The following is a 16806-nucleotide window of genomic DNA, read 5'->3' as shown; positions in this document are numbered from 1 at the left end:
GGCAATTTTCGCGTGTGGGTGGGGAGAGGTGGCGGGTGGTTTTCTCTAAGAGGTGGGACTCAGCGCCCCCCACCAACCCTACCTTACGGTCCGGCATCCCCGCCAGGATGCCAAGCCCCGCCCCTTACGTCACTTGGGGGTTCCCGGGGGGGGAGGGCTTAACCCTTAGGACACCAAACGGGGATACCAGGGAGCTTGGAATTCCCTGCTCCCCCACATTTGATCCCACTCCTCCAGTTATTCCTCCCACCTTCCTTTTCCTAGAACTCTAAGAGTTCCCAGTTCCCTCTTCTTTCTGAGTGAGCTCCCCATATTACCCCCTCCAGCTGACGAGATTTCTCACTTGCCACAGGACCCCCGGCTTCTATATTTAGACACCCCCACTGCAACCAGGGGCTCGCCGCCTGGTTTCTGGCGGAGGAGCAGTGAGGAGGGTGGAATGCGCCCCGCCCCTCAACGCCCTCCCTTTCCTCCTCCCCAACCCCCTCCCAGCCTGCTTGGCTGGGATCTCTGGGAGGGAGGGGGGCAGGAGGGAGCGGAGTCGTCTGAAGCCAGAGTCAGGCAGCCTCAACTTGGGTGGGCCGAGGAGGGACTGAAGCCCTAGGAAGGCGGGTCCGGTGGAGGGGGCGGTGCTTACTCCCAGGGGTTGAGGGAAGGGGGTGGGAAATTAGGGACATCAAGGGAGTGGGGATCAGAAGTTAGGAACCAATAAGTGCCCGGACTTTCTTCGTCCAGGCAAACTTTGCTGAAGTTAAAAAAGTTGGGGAACTCTTCCCTACACCCCTGTGAAGAGGGTAACCCCAAGGGTGAAGGGAGAGGTACCCTCCATCCCCACATGGCTTCCAGGTCCCAGGAAGAGGGCACCGAAAGAGGAATGACAACAGAATGGATGGGATGCAGTTTTGGCAGGGAGGGCTGCTGTCTACAGTCTGGAGGGATGGGGTGCCGGGGGAGGGAGGAGCTGTGAAACTGCTTCCTTCAACCGGGTGAGTCACAGGGGGAGGAGTCAGGAAAAGAGCCCCCCCACCCCACCCCATCCAGCTGCCAGCCAGCTGTGCCCACCACCCACCTCGACTGAATGCCAGGGTCAAGTGGGGGGTCTTGTAAGCAGAATTGGGACTGGTAAGGGAGGGATCATGGTCAGTAATGGATGGGGGGGCTAGGGTTGAGTTGCGGGGTTCGTCATCCCCGCCTCATCTCCCCCCTCCCTCAGCCTAAATCCCAACATGCCGGGATCACCCACCGCGACGCCTCTAGCTCCCCTTCCCACCCTACCACACCCCACCCTCATTCCCCGGGAGTCTGAGAAACGTGGAGTGGATTTCAAACTGAACCGAATCCGTGAGTGGAGTAGGCGAGGAATATTGGTTCTCAATATTTGTCTCCCTTTCTCCCTCCCCCCATTCCTCTCTCTCCCTGTCTCTGTCTCTCTCTTTCCCCCTCTTTATCTCTGTCTTTTCCCCTGTCTCTCTCTCTCTCTCCCTCCTCCCCTTCTCCCTCTCTTGTTCTCTCCCCCATCTCTCCCTCTCTCTGTCTCTCCCTCTCCTCCTCCTTCTCTTTTATCTCTATATCTTTCTTATTCCTTCTCCTTCTCTCCTCCCTCCACCCCAAGACGAGGGGTTGGGAGGGTTGGGGGCTAAAAGGGATCTTCTCCATTTCTCCCAGGCAGACAGCACACTACCTAAGCAAAAACTCCTGTGGCTCCTCCCCTTCTTCCTTCACCGCTGCCTCTCGGCTGTGTCTGACTCCCCTGAGACTCTCTTTTCTGTCCCCCTCCCTCCCGCCGACCCAGAGCCAGGAGGTAGGGAAGGAGAGAAGGGAAGCAGCTTCGCCTCCCACTGTGGACCAACAGACAGCCTGTTCTCCCGGACTGTTGCGAAGGCTCCCTCTGCTGAACACTAGGGCTATTGCAATCTGCTCCGCAGGGAACCAAGTTGGGGAGCAGAATTTGGGAGAGAGGGAGGCAGAGAATTCTCTAGGGTCCATTAAATCGGGGGAATCATCCAATTTCGTACCCTCCTATTTAATCTTTCGCTGCTAGTGTCTGAGAAAGCAGGAAGCGCGTGAGGAAGGAGTTAAGTGACTTCTTCACGTGGTGCTAAGAGCAATTATATATGTGTAAATACATATGTAAAGAATAATCTCATTTATATAGCACTATAAGCTTTGTTTCATTTCATTTGAGCCTCACAACAGCCCTGTGAGGTAAGTGCTATTATTTTCACGTTTTCAAATGAGGAAAGTGAGGCTGAGAGATTTAATATTTGAGACAGGATTTGAATTCCGTCTTCCTGACTGAGAATCAGGACTCTGTCCAATCCACCACCCAGATGGCCCTCACCTGATCAGCTTGGGAAAGTGAATGGGACTATGGTAACTGGCTTCCACACATGCTTCTGCATGGGTTCTCTTCATTCCTGCTTTCTGCCTTTCCTAGTTAGAGACAATATGAGACAGTGGAAAGTGTGGTGAAAAGAATGTGAGGGGACCTAGATTTTAATCCTGTCTCTGACACTTCCTGTGTGACCCTGGGCAAGTCTCCTAACTGTACCTCAATTTTCTTAACAGTAAAATAGGTCTAATAATACCTACCACATAGAGTCTTTAGTGTCAAATGAAATAATTTAGCAAAGTGCTATATAACAGTTATATCTTTCACATACATTCTTGGGTTTTTATTTTATCCTTATTTTTATGGCAAAGATTCTCTCTTTTTTTTTGTTGTTGTTATTGGTTTTTTGTTTGTTTGTTTTTTGCTTTTTGGTGAGGCAATCGGGGTTAAGTGACTTGCCCAGGGTCACACAGCTAGTAAGTGTCAAGTGTCTGAGGTCGCATTTGAACTCAGGTCTTCCTGACTCCAAGGCCAGAGCTCTATCCACTGTGCCACCTAGCTGCCCCCCAAAGATTCTCTTTTGCAAAGTGGTCACACTGTGTAGTTTGCCCAGAGCCCTGTACTTATGAGGTTACCCTTCCTTCTTTCTGTCTTGCAGGTTTCTCTCCCCTCAGCTTTCCTTCACCTGCTCTTCACCTGAAGCACCATGTTCAACTCCATTACCCCTTCTGCCATCAGTAGCTATGGAGAGTCTTGCTGTCTACCATCCCTCCCTAGTCAGGGTGCCCAGGGCATGGGCACTGAAGGTCAGTGCAAACCACCTTAGGTCTATAGAAAGTTGGAAAACACACCCAATCTAGACCCAGAGATGTGGGTTGAAGCCACTGCCGTCCCAGGCCTCTATTTTCTTATTTGTGAGGGTACTCAGTAGGGTGGCCTTGGCCTTGAGCTTAAATTTTGGTTGTAGGGATCCTAACTCTGGGCTACCCTCTTTGCTTCCCTCCACTTCACCTCTTCATCTATCAAATAGGAATGATGTTTACCCTAACTGCCTCACAAGGCTGTTGCAGTGATGAAATAAGACATTGTGAAAGCTTGACGGAAACTGCTGCATATGTTCAAATACATCAATGAATGAATGAAGCATTTATTAAGCCCTTAATATGTGTTAAGCATTACATGTTTTTAAGGGAGGCTTTTACCCTGAAGGGATGAAGATTTTTGGGTGGGGAGAAGTATGGGCTGCTCCAGCCTCTCACCTGGCACTCTCCTCCAGGATTGACTGGCCTTTCCTTCTGCCATCAAACCAACTTCATGTCCAGTCCCCACAGCTATGGGCCAACTCAAGAGATCACCAGCAGTACTGAGGGTGAGGCCCTAGGCATGTTCTTTCCTCAAGTACAAACTCACCCACCCCAGTGCCAGGAGAGAACAAGAGGGCTAAAGTCTTGAGCCAATGAGGGTGGGTCAGCAGGGGTCAGAGGTGGGTTCAGGAAATCATAAATGGGATGTGTGGGTTAAAGATGGAATCAGGAGGTCAAAAGTGGGGGGCTGGCGGGTCAGAGTAGGGTAAGTGGGTGATTTTTCTAGATAGATGAGACCCTTGGGTTGGGGACAGGGGAAGATACCCCAAAACCCACCTCACCCCACTCTGCTATACCCATCCCCCCTCAATGTCCCCTGCCCCAGCCCCGATCTTTCCCCCAATCCGGAATGCAGTCAAGCTGACCAAGAAGAGGGCACTATCCATCTCACCACTGTCAGACGCCAGCCTGGACCTGCAGACCGTCATTCGAACTTCACCCAGCTCCCTTGTTGCTTTCATCAACTCAAGCTGTGCCCCCCCAGGGGGGTCCTATGGGCACCTCTCCATCGGCACCATCAGGTGCAGGCAGCTCTGGGGCAAGGGGCCCCTCAAAATATTCACTAAGATTCCCACCAAAAATTGCCAACCCCACCCAAGATCCTGATTCTAACCATTCCAAAGGCATTCTACAACTCCCTCAACACTTTCATAAATACCCTTCCAACTTTCCTATCCTTCCCTAAGACTCCCAGAAACCCCTCCAAACAGCCCCTCAACTCCCTAGAGATATCCTGAGATTTTAACCCTAACCCCCTCCCCCTTCCACAGCCCATCTCTGGTATTCCCACCCCCGATGAATCACCAAAAAAGGACTACTCCATCCTTCATGGCCCCACCCTGTGGCCCTCATGACCCTACCCAGGGCAGGCTGAGGCCACCTCTCCAATCCCGGGGGCCCCTCCAGAACTACCAGGTAAGAGCCCTCATCGCATTCTCTCTCTGCTCCAACTCACCCTCCCTCACCCTACACCCCTCCTTCAGAAGAGCAAAATGAGAAGGTGAAAAGAAAGAAAGAGAATGTAAAATGGTTTTAGTCCAGAAGGGGAGAAGAGACGTGTGGGGTGCTGAAGTCACTGTTCTTTGGGAAGTGAATGAGGCACCCCTAGTTGTGTCTGTGAACCCTTAGTCTACCTCAGCCTCTGCTCCCACCACCACCACTCCCAGTGATACTGGACATGAGAGAAGGAGGATGACCTCCACATGGATAACCTCAAGTTGGTTATTGAGTATTTGGGGGAAGGGATCAACAGGCTCTGGGAAACTGAGAGGAGGCTCTCCCCATGGATTGGGCTCATTCTTGTTATTCCTTCTTCAACTGGGAAGCTGAAATCTGAACTGAACATGCTGGTCAGCAAACGTACTGAGGAGCCATCTGAAGGCAATGTGTCCAGTCCTAACTCTACTGGCGCACAGGTAAAGGGGGAGGAGAAATGATAGTGTCATGGCAATGAATGTGCATCTCCTCCACCCCTGTAACCTTTGCCCTGCATCTGGGGCAGTGAGGATGATGATATAGTAGAAAGAATCCTGGACTTGGAGTCAGAAGACCTTGGTCCTAGTTTCAAGCTCTGTCCCTGGCTGTGTGACCTTGGACAAATGGCATCTCTCTGTACCTCCATTTCCTCATTTGTCAAATGAAGTTTTTGGATCAGATAGTTATGAAGGTGCCTTCCATGTCAAAGATCTGTGGTTCTATGATTCTTCTGCATCTATCTTATTGTTCCTCAGTTTAAGGGGAAAAGAGTAGAAGGAAGGCCTGGGGACTCAAGCAAGAGGGCTTAGGAATGGTGCAACCTTTCCCTCCCTTGCTCCAGGATGCTCTCTTGGGATTGTTGGATGGGAGGGAAGAACTGGAGAAAGAGGAAAAGCCAGAGCCAGAATGCGTATATGAGACTGATTGTCGCTGGAATGGCTGCAGCCTTGAATTTGAATCGCAGGAGCAGCTGGTGCATGTGAGTAGTGCTTTGGGGAGACAGGAGTGTTCAGGTGGTATGGGGAAAGCTCGTGGAGGCTCCTGGGAGATGGAGTGAGGCAAATGGTAAAAGGTGTCAGGAACCAGTTATTTTTGTTCCCGCACAAGGGTTAAGGGTGGGGTAAGGGATAAGGAGGGTGAGAGCCGCAAAGTCTAAATAATGATGAGAATGTTAAGGGAGAGGAAATTTGAGAATGAGCATGATTTTCCTCTAGCTCCACTTCTCACACCCCGCCTTCCACCACGAGAAGTGGGAGTGGTGCCTTTGACAGTAGGCGGGGTTCTGGGAGAGGGAGTTTTAGAGAAGTAAGATGTGAGCTTGGTTCTCAGGGAGGAAGTTTCTATTCCCTTGAAACTCATCCTGCCTCCATCCACAGCATATCAACAGTGAGCACATCCATGGGGAGAGAAAGGAATTTGTCTGTCACTGGGGAGGATGCTCTCGAGAGCAGAGGCCATTTAAGGCGCAGTATATGCTGGTGGTTCACATGCGAAGACATACGGGGGAAAAACCCCATAAATGCACGGTGAGATGCCACTGACGCCCATGCCCATGGAGCATACCACAGTTCAGGGTTATAGCCTTTATCCAAGGCTCTCCAGCACCCCCCGACCCCCTTCAACAATCCCACCCACAAGACCGCCTTCAAAACCAGACGTCCCCCAAACCTCCCACTCTGAAAGAATTGAGTGAGAGGCACTTCTTGATAGCCATGTCTCTTCAAACTGAGAGACCATCCCCTGAGCCCCATATTTCCTTTCTAACTCTTGCCATCACACATTCCCAATTTTGGGGACTCCCTCAATTTCCCCATTATACTCTCTCATTTTAAGAAATGCTTCCTGATCCGTGTTCCCCTTGGAGGGGCTTCCTGATGCATTTCTAGTTGAAGAGCCTCTCTGTCCCTCCAATTTGAGAGTACCCTCTGACCTTTTATGTCCCCTCAGTTTGAGGGGTGCCGGAAGTCCTATTCAAGGCTTGAGAACTTGAAGACCCACCTTCGTTCACACACGGGTGAGAAGCCATACATGTGCGAGCATGAAGGCTGTAGTAAGGCCTTCAGCAATGCCAGTGACCGGGCCAAACACCAGAACCGGACCCATTCTAGTGAGGTGAGACCCTGCTAACTCCCAACCCAGGAAAAACTCTTCCAACACAAACACACTTAACTTAGAGAATTTTCTTATTTAGGTCACTCACTGGGGCAGTGATACCCTTCATCCCAGTCCCAGGGCATCTCCTTACCCCCATTTCAGAGAACCCCTTCCCCATGACACACACAGTCACACCCAGACCAGAGAGACCTCTTACCCAAGCAAGCATACTTGGCAAAAGCACTGTACATGTCTATTCTCCCCATGCAGGAATATGACCCACAATAACAGTTGCTACTATCACCTCCTTGCAGTCCACAAAGTCAGATAGCTAAGCACATAAACAAGACCCTCCCCAGAGGGCCCCCCCCGACTCTAGGGAGACTTTCATTCTCCTCTTTAGTTTCCTCAGCTCCTCCAGATATTGTACCTTCACGTTGGTCAGAGATGTCCACCCCCATCTTGACATCAAAAGTCATTGTGCCACCCCAACCACCATCTCCTATGACATAGGGGGTGGGTAACTTGGAGGAGTAGTCAAAATGGGGCAGGCCCAGAAATCAAACTCTATACTTCTTTTTCTGTCACCCTCCACCTCCCACATGCTTCTTCTGTGTTTTGTGTTTCCTTACCTCAACACCCATATTTCCTTATGTCCCTTCTTTGCTCTAACCAAACTATGCCACCCCATGATTTTTCTGGGCAGCTAAGTGGCTCAGTGGATAGAACGTCAGATCTGGAGTCAGAAAGATTCATCTTCCAGGGTTCAAATGTGGCCTCAGGCACTTACTAGCTGTGTGACCCTGGGCAAGTTGCTTAACCTTGTTTGCCTCAGTTTCATCTGTAAAATGAGCTGGAAAAGGAAATGGCAAACCACTCCCGTATCTTTGCCAAGAAAACCCCAAATGGGGTCACAAAGAGTAGGACACTACTGAACTGACTGAACAACAAATGATTTTTCTGCCCTCTCAATCCCTCTCTTCCCCTTGTCTCTCCTAAAATTCATGTAACTCCCGTTAGCTTCTCACCTCCCCTTTTACTCCTATGAACTCATTAAGTCTTCTCCATGACCATCCATTCCTCCATGTCTCCTATGATCTCTTCTGTTGACTATTCCTTCTGTATTTTCCCATGCCTGTGTGTTCCCCAACTTGATTCCTGACACGAACCAAATTCCTCCAGGTTTTCTTCATCCTCCTATGTATTTTTCACTTTTCCTTCCACCAATGTTCCTCTGATACTACCCCATATTTTCACTACACTCTTATCATGACTCTTGTTCTTTATTCTTCAACCCACCAGAAGCCATATGTTTGTAAACTACCTGGCTGCACCAAACGTTACACAGATCCCAGCTCCCTCCGAAAACACGTCAAGACAGTGCATGGTCCGGACGCGCATGTGACCAAAAGGCACCGTGGAGATGGTCCCCCACCCCGGGTGCTGGCCCTTCCAAACTTAGATCTCAAAAGGGAGAGAGATGGGGGTCCCAGCCGGGATGAGGGCAAATTGACAGTGCCTGATGCTGCCTTGGTGAGCCACCTTAGCTATTCCTCTGTTTCTGCAGCCAGGATCTGGCATCCCTTTCCTTCCGTACTCTCCCACCCAACCACATGCATAAATGAGTATTATCCAATTCCTACTCTCCTCATCCTTGCTATATATAGTCCCTATTCCATCCACACACAACCTGCAGTATTAAGAAATGAAAAAGTCCAAGGGAGAGATGAGATTGGCATTACTTCTCCAAATCCAGAGATCCACCATTTTTTATTTATACCTAGTCATTTGAGGCAGCGAGATGATACAGTGGATAAAGCACCAGTCCTGGAGTCAGGAAGACTTGAGTTCAAATGTGGCCTCAGACATTAGTGGTGTGACCCTGAGCCTCAGTTTCCTCATCTGCAAAATGAGCTGGAGAAGGAAATGGCCAACCATTCCAGTGTCTTTGCCGGGAATACCCCAGTTAGAGTCACAAAGAGTCAGACAGGACTAATAACAACAGTAGTCACCAGGGAGTTTTCTAGATGTTTTTCTTCCTCCCATCCTGACGGAATTTCAGCCCTTTGTCTTCTCCCTAGTTCCACCCTTCCTAGAGATAGGAATGGATTTTAGAGTTTAGAGATTTTTTTCCTTCAGATCCTCCCTTTCAGACTCAACTTCACCTCCCATCCCAGCAACTAGGAGCTTTAATTAGATGAGCTTCTTTCTTCCTCTCCAGCACTTTCCCCAGTTCTCCCAGCTGTCCCAATATCCTTTGCATCCCTAGGTCTTCCCCCCTCCCCCACACCATCCTCAAGATTCCTAGATGCTGAAGTGGACTCAGGGCTTCCTGTGTCTCTCTTAGATGAGAGGACCAGTTTGTATAGATAAGGGGAAGGAGAGGGAATAGACAGTGACCTCTCTACCTCTTATGTTCCCTTCAGAAGCCACAGCCAAGTCCGGGAGCACAGTCGTCTTGTAGCAGTGATCGTTCCCCACTAGGCAGTGTGACCAACACAGATAGTGGAGTGGATATGGCTGGCACTCTGGGGGGCAGCACTGAAGACCTGTATAGCCTGGATGAAGGCCCAGGGGCCAGTGGGGCTGGGGGAGCTGGGGGTTCAGAACCCGGACCTCCCAGCCTCTCGACCCTTCGACAGCTAGAGAATCTGAGGTTGGATCAACTCCGGTCAGCATCTCGTGGCCTTAAACTGCCCAGCCTGACAGGCACTGGTGAGACCCTTGGTGTGAGGGAGGAAATTTGGATGGGGAGAGAGGTCCCTTCTCATTCTTGGGGAGGTCATTGTTTGGGGGGTTTTCCCAGAATTCAGAACAAGGTTTCTAGTTGGGATTACCATGGGCAGCCTTTGGGGCTGATGGGCAAAAGGAGATGTAGGAGACCCTTTTATTATTCCCATCTTTTTTCTCCTCTACCCTAGGCCCTGTCATGGCTGGTCACTTGGGGCCCCCATGCTCTACTGACTACAGAGGCAGTAACTCCAGCAGCATCAGCACTGCCTACACTGTCAGCCGGCGTTCCTCCCCCTTTCCTCCTGCGTCACCCCCAGAGCATCCTGTGCCCCACCAAGGCCTTCCTCCTGCCCAGCACTACTTTCCATGCTCCATGCTCCATGCTCGATACGGCACATCCAGAGGGGGCAGTGCATCGCTCTCCTCAACACCCACTCTGGAGAGGGTAGGGGGCCCCCCAGGTCCCTCATGGAGGATTGGTGCTGAATATCCTGGTTATGGCCCTGGTGCAGGGATTACTCGGAGAGCCAGTGACCCTGCTAGATCTGCTGGCCCACCCCCTCCAGCCAGAGTACAGCGGTTCAAGAGCTTGGGCTGTGTTCACACCCTGGCCTCTGGGGCTGGAGTGGGACGTAACTTTGAATCCCACCAATCCTCCTCAGTCTACTCCCCTAGACCTCCTAGCATCACTGAGAATGTTGTCATGGAAACTTTAGGGATGAGTGAGGAACCAGAGAATGGAGATCCTGTGTTGAACAGTGGCTTAGACCACTATGTGGACTTCTCCCCAGCTGAGCCTCTAGGTTATGGGCCACTTGAGGGGATGACATCTGAGTCTTATGGACCCAGGGGTCTGGGGCCCCCTGATGACTATGGTTCTAGCTCTTGCCCTCAATCCATGCCCTACTCCAACCCTCCCCCAGGAACATGGGGTGAGTTCAGCTCCCTGGCAAGGCTCTACTCAGCCCCCAAGGCCACAGTAGGTAGTGGAGGGGAGTACAATCAGTGCCCTCAGCTTGGACCTTTTGGACAAGTTCATATCAAGCCAGAACAGGAATGCCTGATGGACACTGTCCCCCCAGGGTTGGCACCTTGTCTCAATGTTCACCCGGCTCGCAGTCCCTCACTTCCACATTCCTCATTCCCCCAGCTTCCACTCTCGAACTACACCCAATCATCCTCCTATGCCCAAGAACCCCCTAATAATTCTTTGGAGTCCCAGGCTGGCCCTGATTTGGTAACCTCCTCCAGCTCCACAGGGCAACTCAAGACTCAGATTGTCTGTAGCTATGTGCAATCTCAACAGGCACTTCTGTGGGAGGGTGGGAGGAGAGAAGATGCCTCAAACCAGGACCTTCCTTATTGGAGCCCCAAATTCATTGGGAGGCCCCAAGTTAGTTCAGACCATGCCAAGAACTCAGTGACCATGTACACTTCTGCTCCGACTCCCGGCTTGCTCCCTCACAAATCGGGAGCATATCCTACCCTCCCACCATGCCAAGGGAATTTTGGGGTGGCAGGGGAGAGAAGTCCCCAGAAGGCAGTACCACCTCGATTTCTGCCTCCTCTGCCCACTTGCTATGGGTCCCTGAAGGCAGGGAGCAACAACCCCAGCTGTGGTCATCCAGAGGTAGGGGGATTAGATGGGGGTCCCACTTTATGCCCTCCCCCAGAAGGACAGCTGTGCAACCCTCTGGACTCCCTGGACCTGGATAACACACAACTGGACTTTGTGGCCATTCTGGATGAGACTGAGGGTTTAAACCATTTATCTCCCCATTCTGAGGGTAGTACCCCCCACCCTCCACCTTCCTCTGTGCTCCCCAACATGACTGTGGGTAACATGAGTGTCTTATTGGGGTCCTTGCCTGGAGAGACCCAGTTCCTTAACTCTACTGCCTAAGAGGCCTCAATTTATAAAAGGGTATTATAGGAAACCTAGAGGCTACATTCTTTTTCTATTAGAAGATCTCAGCACAGGAAACTGGGTTGAAAGACTGTACAAAGTTTGTATATATTTTAGGGAGGATTCTCCTTGAATTTAATAATGATACAATTTCCTGATAATAAAGAAACTGCTTAAGAAGGATCGTCATCCTCCAATGTTATTGTAGGGGAGAGGAGGAGCAGGGTGAGATGGAGAATTCAATTCAATTTAATGAGCATTTATCATGCACTTGTTATGTACCAGGCACCATGCTAGGTGCTGGGGGTTACAAAGAAAAAGAGGAAGAATCCTACCTCTGAAGAAGCTTCCATTCTATAGGGGAAAAACAAAATGTACACAGATAAGGCACTAAATTAATGCAAGTTAAACACGAAATAACATGGGCTCCAGGAAGGTAAAGCATGATGGCAATAGGTTGGGGGAGAGGGTTATGGAAAGGCTTCCTGCAAGAAGCATTTGAGCTAGGCTTGGATGGAAATTAGGGATTCTGTGAGGCAGTTAGGAAGAAGCTATGGGGGACAGCCTGTGCAAAGATACAGATATAGAAGATGGAATGTTGAGCATGGAGAATAATTTTTTAAAAAGGCCAGTTTGGCTGAAATGTGGAAGGGATTAGAGGAAGTAGCATGAATTAGTCTAGAAAGATAGGTTGGAACAAGATTGCAAAGGACATTAAATGTCAAATGGAGTTTTATCTTAGAAGCAGTAGGAACCATTGAGTAGGGGAGTGACAAAGTGATACCTATGGGAGACAAGAGATGGGGAGAGTGAGGCATCTCCCTTGTTACAGCCTTTTTCTTTTCCTTTTAAAAAATGAATTATTTATTTTTCACATTTCTTTTAAATTTTGAGCTCCAAATTCTCCCCCTCTCTCCTGTCTCTCCCCCCACCCACTGAGAAGGCAAACAATATGATATCAATTATATGTGTGAAATCATGCAAAACATTCATAATAGGCATATCCCAAAAAATAAAACAAAAAAAAACAAAAAAAAAACCCCAAAGTGAAAAAATTACACTTTGATTTGCACTCAGAGTTTATTCAGGTTTTTTTTTGTGGAAGTGGATAGCATTTTTCATTTCAAGTTCTTTGGAATTATCTTGTATCATTGTATTGATCAGAGTGTCTGAGTCTTTCACAGTTAACCATCATTACAATACTGCTGTTACTGTGTACAATGATCTCCTGGTTCTGTTCATTTCACTTTGCATCAGTTCATAAAAGTCTAGCTATGTTTTTCTGAGACCATCCCCCTTGTCATTTCTTATAGCACAATAGTACATCACAATCATATATCACAATTTGCTCAGCCATTCCCCAATTGATGGATACCCCCTCAGTTTCCAATTCTTTGCCACCACAAAAAGAGCTGGTATAACATTGTACACATTGGTCCTTTTCCTTTTTCTTTGATCTCTTTGGGGTACAGACCTAGTAGTGGTATTGCTGGGTTAAAGAGTATGCACAATTTTGTAGCCCTTTGGCCACAATTCCAAATTGTTCTCCATAATGGTTGGACCAGTTCTCAGTTCCACCAATAGTTTATTAGTGTACCTAATTTGTTATTTCTGGTAGGTATAAGGTTGTACCTCAGAGTTGTTTTAGTGTGCCTTTCTCTAATCATAGTGATTTAGAACATTTTTTCATATGACCATAGATAGCTTTGATTTCTTCTTCTGGAAAATAGATGTTCATATCCTTTGACCATTTATCAATTGGGGAATGGCTCTTATTTTTATAAATTTGACCAAGTTCTCTATATAGTTGAGAAATGAGGTCTTTATCAGAGAAATTAGCTGTAAAAATTTTTGATATTATTCATTGTCTATAGTACCTTTTAGTAAAATGTAGTTTTCCTGATTATCTCTTATAATTAGTTCTATTTTTGTTTTTGCTTTGTCTTGGATCGTGATTGTTACTCTTGCCTTTTTTACTTCAGCTGAAGTATAATAGATTCTGCTCCAGCCCCTTATTTTAACTCTGTGTGTGTGTCTTTCTGTTTTAAGTGTGTCTCTTGTAAACAATATATTGATGAATTCTAACCCATTCTGCTCTCTGCTACATGAGCTTGTTCCATTCACATTCACAGTTACAATTACTGTACATTTCCCTCTACCCTTTTTCTTCTGTTTATCCTTTTCTCTCTCTCTTTTTAACCTCTCTTCAAAAGTGTTTTGCTTCTGACCACTGCCTCCCTTAATCCATCTTCCCTTTACCATTCCCCCCCTTTCTTTTATCCCCTTCCCTTCCTATTTCCCTGTTGGGTAAGATAGATTTCTATACCTAACAATGCATGTATATATATGCTTCCCTCTTTGAACTCATTTCAATGAAAGTGAAGTTCAAGCATTGCCGGCCACTTCCATTTTCCCCTTCACTATAAAAGCTCTCCCTTGTGTACCTCTTTTTTGTGAGATAATTTTCCCCATTCTACCTCTCCCTTCCCCCTTCTCCCAGTGCATCCCTTTTCCTTTTTCTTACCCCTTCATTTTTTTTTTTTGGTCATCCCAACACAATTGACTCACACCTGTGCCTTCTGTCTATATAGAACCCTTCTAACTACCTTAAAATGATAAAGTTCTTAGGAGTTACAGGAGTCATTTTTCCACATAGTAATAAAACAATTTAGCTTTATTGAGTCTCTTATGATTAATCTTTCATGTTTACCTTTTAATGATTTTCTTAAGCATGTTTGAATGCCAAGTTTTCTATTTAGTTCTGTTCCTTTCGTGAGGAATTCTTGGAAGTTTTCTATTTCATCAAATACCCATTTTTCCCCTGAAGGATTATACTCAGTTTTGCTGGGTATGTTAGTTTTGGTTGTAATCCTAGATCTTTTGCCTTCCAGAGTATCATATTCCAAGCCTTCTGCTCCTTTAACATGGAAAATGCCAAATCTTGTGCGATCCTGACTGTCTCCACAATATTTAAATGGTTTCTTTCGGCTTGCTTGCAATATTTTCTCCTTGACCTGGGAGCCCTGGAATTTGGCTGTCATATTCCTGGGAGTTTCGTTTGGAGATCTCTTTCAGGAGGTGATTGGTGAATTCTTTCAATTTTTATTTTGCTTTCTGGTTCTAGAATATCAGGGCAGTTTTCCTTGATAATTTATTGAAATATCATGTCTAGGCTCCTTTTTTTTTTTAATCATGGCTTTCAGGCAACCCAATAATTCTTAAATTATCCCTCCTTGATCTATTTTCCAGATCAGTTGTTTTTTTCATTGGGTTATTTCCACATTTTCTTCTATTTTTTCATTTTTTTTGATGTGTCATGGAGTCATTAGCTTCCACTTGCCCAATTCTAATTTTTAAGGAATTATTTTCTTCATTGAGCTTTTGTACTTCTTTTCCAGTTTGGCCAATTCTCCTTTTTTAAGGAGTTCTTTTTTTTTAGTGAATTTTTGTACCTATTTTCCCATTTCTCTTATTTTGTTTTTAAGGAATTCTTCTCTTCTGTGAATTTTTATGCCTCCTTTACCATTAGGCCAATTCTGTTTTTTAAGGTGTTATTCTTTTTTTACCAAGCTGTTAATTCTCTTTTCATAATTTTCTTGCATCACTCTAATTTTCCTTCCCCCAATTTTTTCTTCTACCACTCATGTCTTTACCTCTTCCAGAAATTCTTATTGGCTTTGGTCTAATTAGCATTTTTCTTTGAGGCTTTGGTTGTAACTGTTTTCTTATTGTTGTCTTCTAAGTTTGTGTTTTGGTCTTCTCTATCACCATAGTAGCTTTTTATGGTCAGCTTCTTTTTTCATTGTTTCTCATTTTCCCAGCCTATTTCTTGACTTTGAATTTTATGTTAAAGTTGGGCTCTGCTCACTTTGGGGTGGGATAGCACTGTCTCAAGCTTCAGGCCTTTTTGTACTGCTGTTTTCAGACTAGCTCTTTGGGGGGGGATGGTATACAAGTTTTTGGTGGTTCCAAAGTGGTATGATCTGGGGAGAGATGTGGTCACTGCTTTCCTAGTCTGAGCCCTGATTTTTCCCCAGGAACAGCCCCTGCTCATCTGCAGCCACAACGGCTAGCACTCCTCTTGGTCCTGAAACTGAGTAGGTCCTCTGCTCTCCTGTGGCCATAAGCCCTAATGCTCCTCTCTGCCTTGGAACTGTAACCAGGGCCCCTTCTCCCTTGTGACCATCACAAGTGCACTTCTCCACCCTGAAACTGTGACCCAGCACTGCAGATGGTCAACAGAGGTGCTAGTCAGTGCCAGTTTCACCCAGTGTCAGGAAAAGGGTCCTCTGTAATCTCTTTCTGACCAGTTTTCTGGCCCTCTTACCATCTCTGCGCTGAGAGCTCCCAAAGCTGCTCCTGTTGCTGCTGTTAACAGGCTCCAAGGTCCACTGCTGTTGCTGGTGCTGCTGCTGAGCGTGCTCCAGGTTGGTCCCTACCCCAGTGTAATAGACCTTTCCTGTCGAACTCCTCTTAGGCTAGAAAAAAATTGCCTCTCCCTGACCTTTTGTTGGCTCTGTTGCTCCAGAATTTGATTTGAGGTACGATTTCAAAGTTGTTTGGAGGGGAATGTTGAGAAAGTTTGGCTGGGTTGTTGCTTCTACTCCACCATCTAGGGCCCTGCTCTAGCCTTTCAATCCAGAATCATGGAAATGAATGTAAGGGAGATACGCAGGGAAGCCCACAAATTTTCTGGACTAAGTGACTTCTCCAGCCCTTTTTTGTGGAGCATATTCTCAAGCCCCTCTCCCTTACTAAAGGGCATGGCCAACCCAGAAACTCCTAACTGGTCCCTTAGCTTCTCTGAAAAGAGTGCTGTTGGAGATGATTGGCAGCTGAGTCAGGAGGAAGCTTCCCCTCAGCAGGTGGTAGAAAGGCTATGCCCACTCTTTTGAGAGTATTGCTTTGGGACTTTGTCAGCTCTACTTTGGACCTTCAGTGAAAAGGGAAAGAGATTTTTCACCCATCTTCACCCTACAGTGGCAATGGTGGCTATGAGTACATGGCAGCAAGAACATGTGCTTTCTATGTGAACCTGAGACTAAACTTTAAATCCCTGGTTGTCTCTACTGTTTTCTCTTCCCTGAGCACAGGTCTACTACCCACAACCATAGATCCTGAGATGGATCCTTTCCAACCTTGGTGGCTACTTACAAGTTTGGAAGTTCCTGAGCTTTTGAGTTGGTGATGGCTGCCCAACACAAGGTGTCTCCATTAACTACACTGCTTCTCCAGGAAAAAAAAGATGATCACAGGATTCATTCTGAAACTCTGTATAATGCACCAGAAGATCTGAACCTTTTCAATTGCTTGGATAGTACAGATCCAAGTTGAATGTGAAATATTTGTTCAGCGGCAATAGTCCCATAAAATGCCTTTACTTCTTGGGGATTCTGTAACAG

The 16806-nt window shown here is 47.3% G+C and overlaps 1 protein-coding gene across 1 annotated transcript; it reads left to right on the top strand.

Annotated features, from left to right (window-relative positions):
- The first annotated feature begins 3038 nt into the window (after window positions 1-3038).
- Window positions 3039-11573, top strand: GLI1 (GLI family zinc finger 1). Its single transcript, XM_027855089.1, has 11 exons — window positions 3039-3138; window positions 3609-3701; window positions 4022-4217; window positions 4467-4611; window positions 5022-5111; window positions 5513-5650; window positions 6048-6197; window positions 6619-6783; window positions 8068-8298; window positions 9192-9480; window positions 9687-11573. Exons 1-11 carry the CDS (start codon window positions 3039-3041, stop codon window positions 11399-11401), a joined length of 3312 nt encoding a protein of 1103 aa, XP_027710890.1. The 3' UTR covers window positions 11402-11573.
- The last annotated feature ends 5233 nt before the right edge of the window (window positions 11574-16806 follow it).

This window comes from Vombatus ursinus, unplaced genomic scaffold, assembly GCF_900497805.2.
Source record: "Vombatus ursinus unplaced genomic scaffold, bare-nosed wombat genome assembly UNPS02010769.1, whole genome shotgun sequence".
Lineage (NCBI taxonomy): Eukaryota > Metazoa > Chordata > Mammalia > Diprotodontia > Vombatidae > Vombatus > Vombatus ursinus.
Note: the sequence above shows the minus strand (reverse complement) of the source record. Positions and strands in the feature narration are given on the sequence as shown.

Bases quoted from the DNA above. Each gene is read 5' to 3' on its own strand.
- GLI1 (XM_027855089.1), top strand. From the start codon at position 3,039: ATGTTCAACTCCATTACCCCTTCTGCCATCAGTAGCTATGGAGAGTCT. The intron at 3,139-3,608 runs GTCAGTGCAAAC...ACTCTCCTCCAG, and splicing joins CCAGGGCATGGGCACTGAAG to GATTGACTGGCCTTTCCTTC. The intron at 3,702-4,021 runs GTGAGGCCCTAG...CCCCTGCCCCAG, and splicing joins GATCACCAGCAGTACTGAGG to CCCCGATCTTTCCCCCAATC.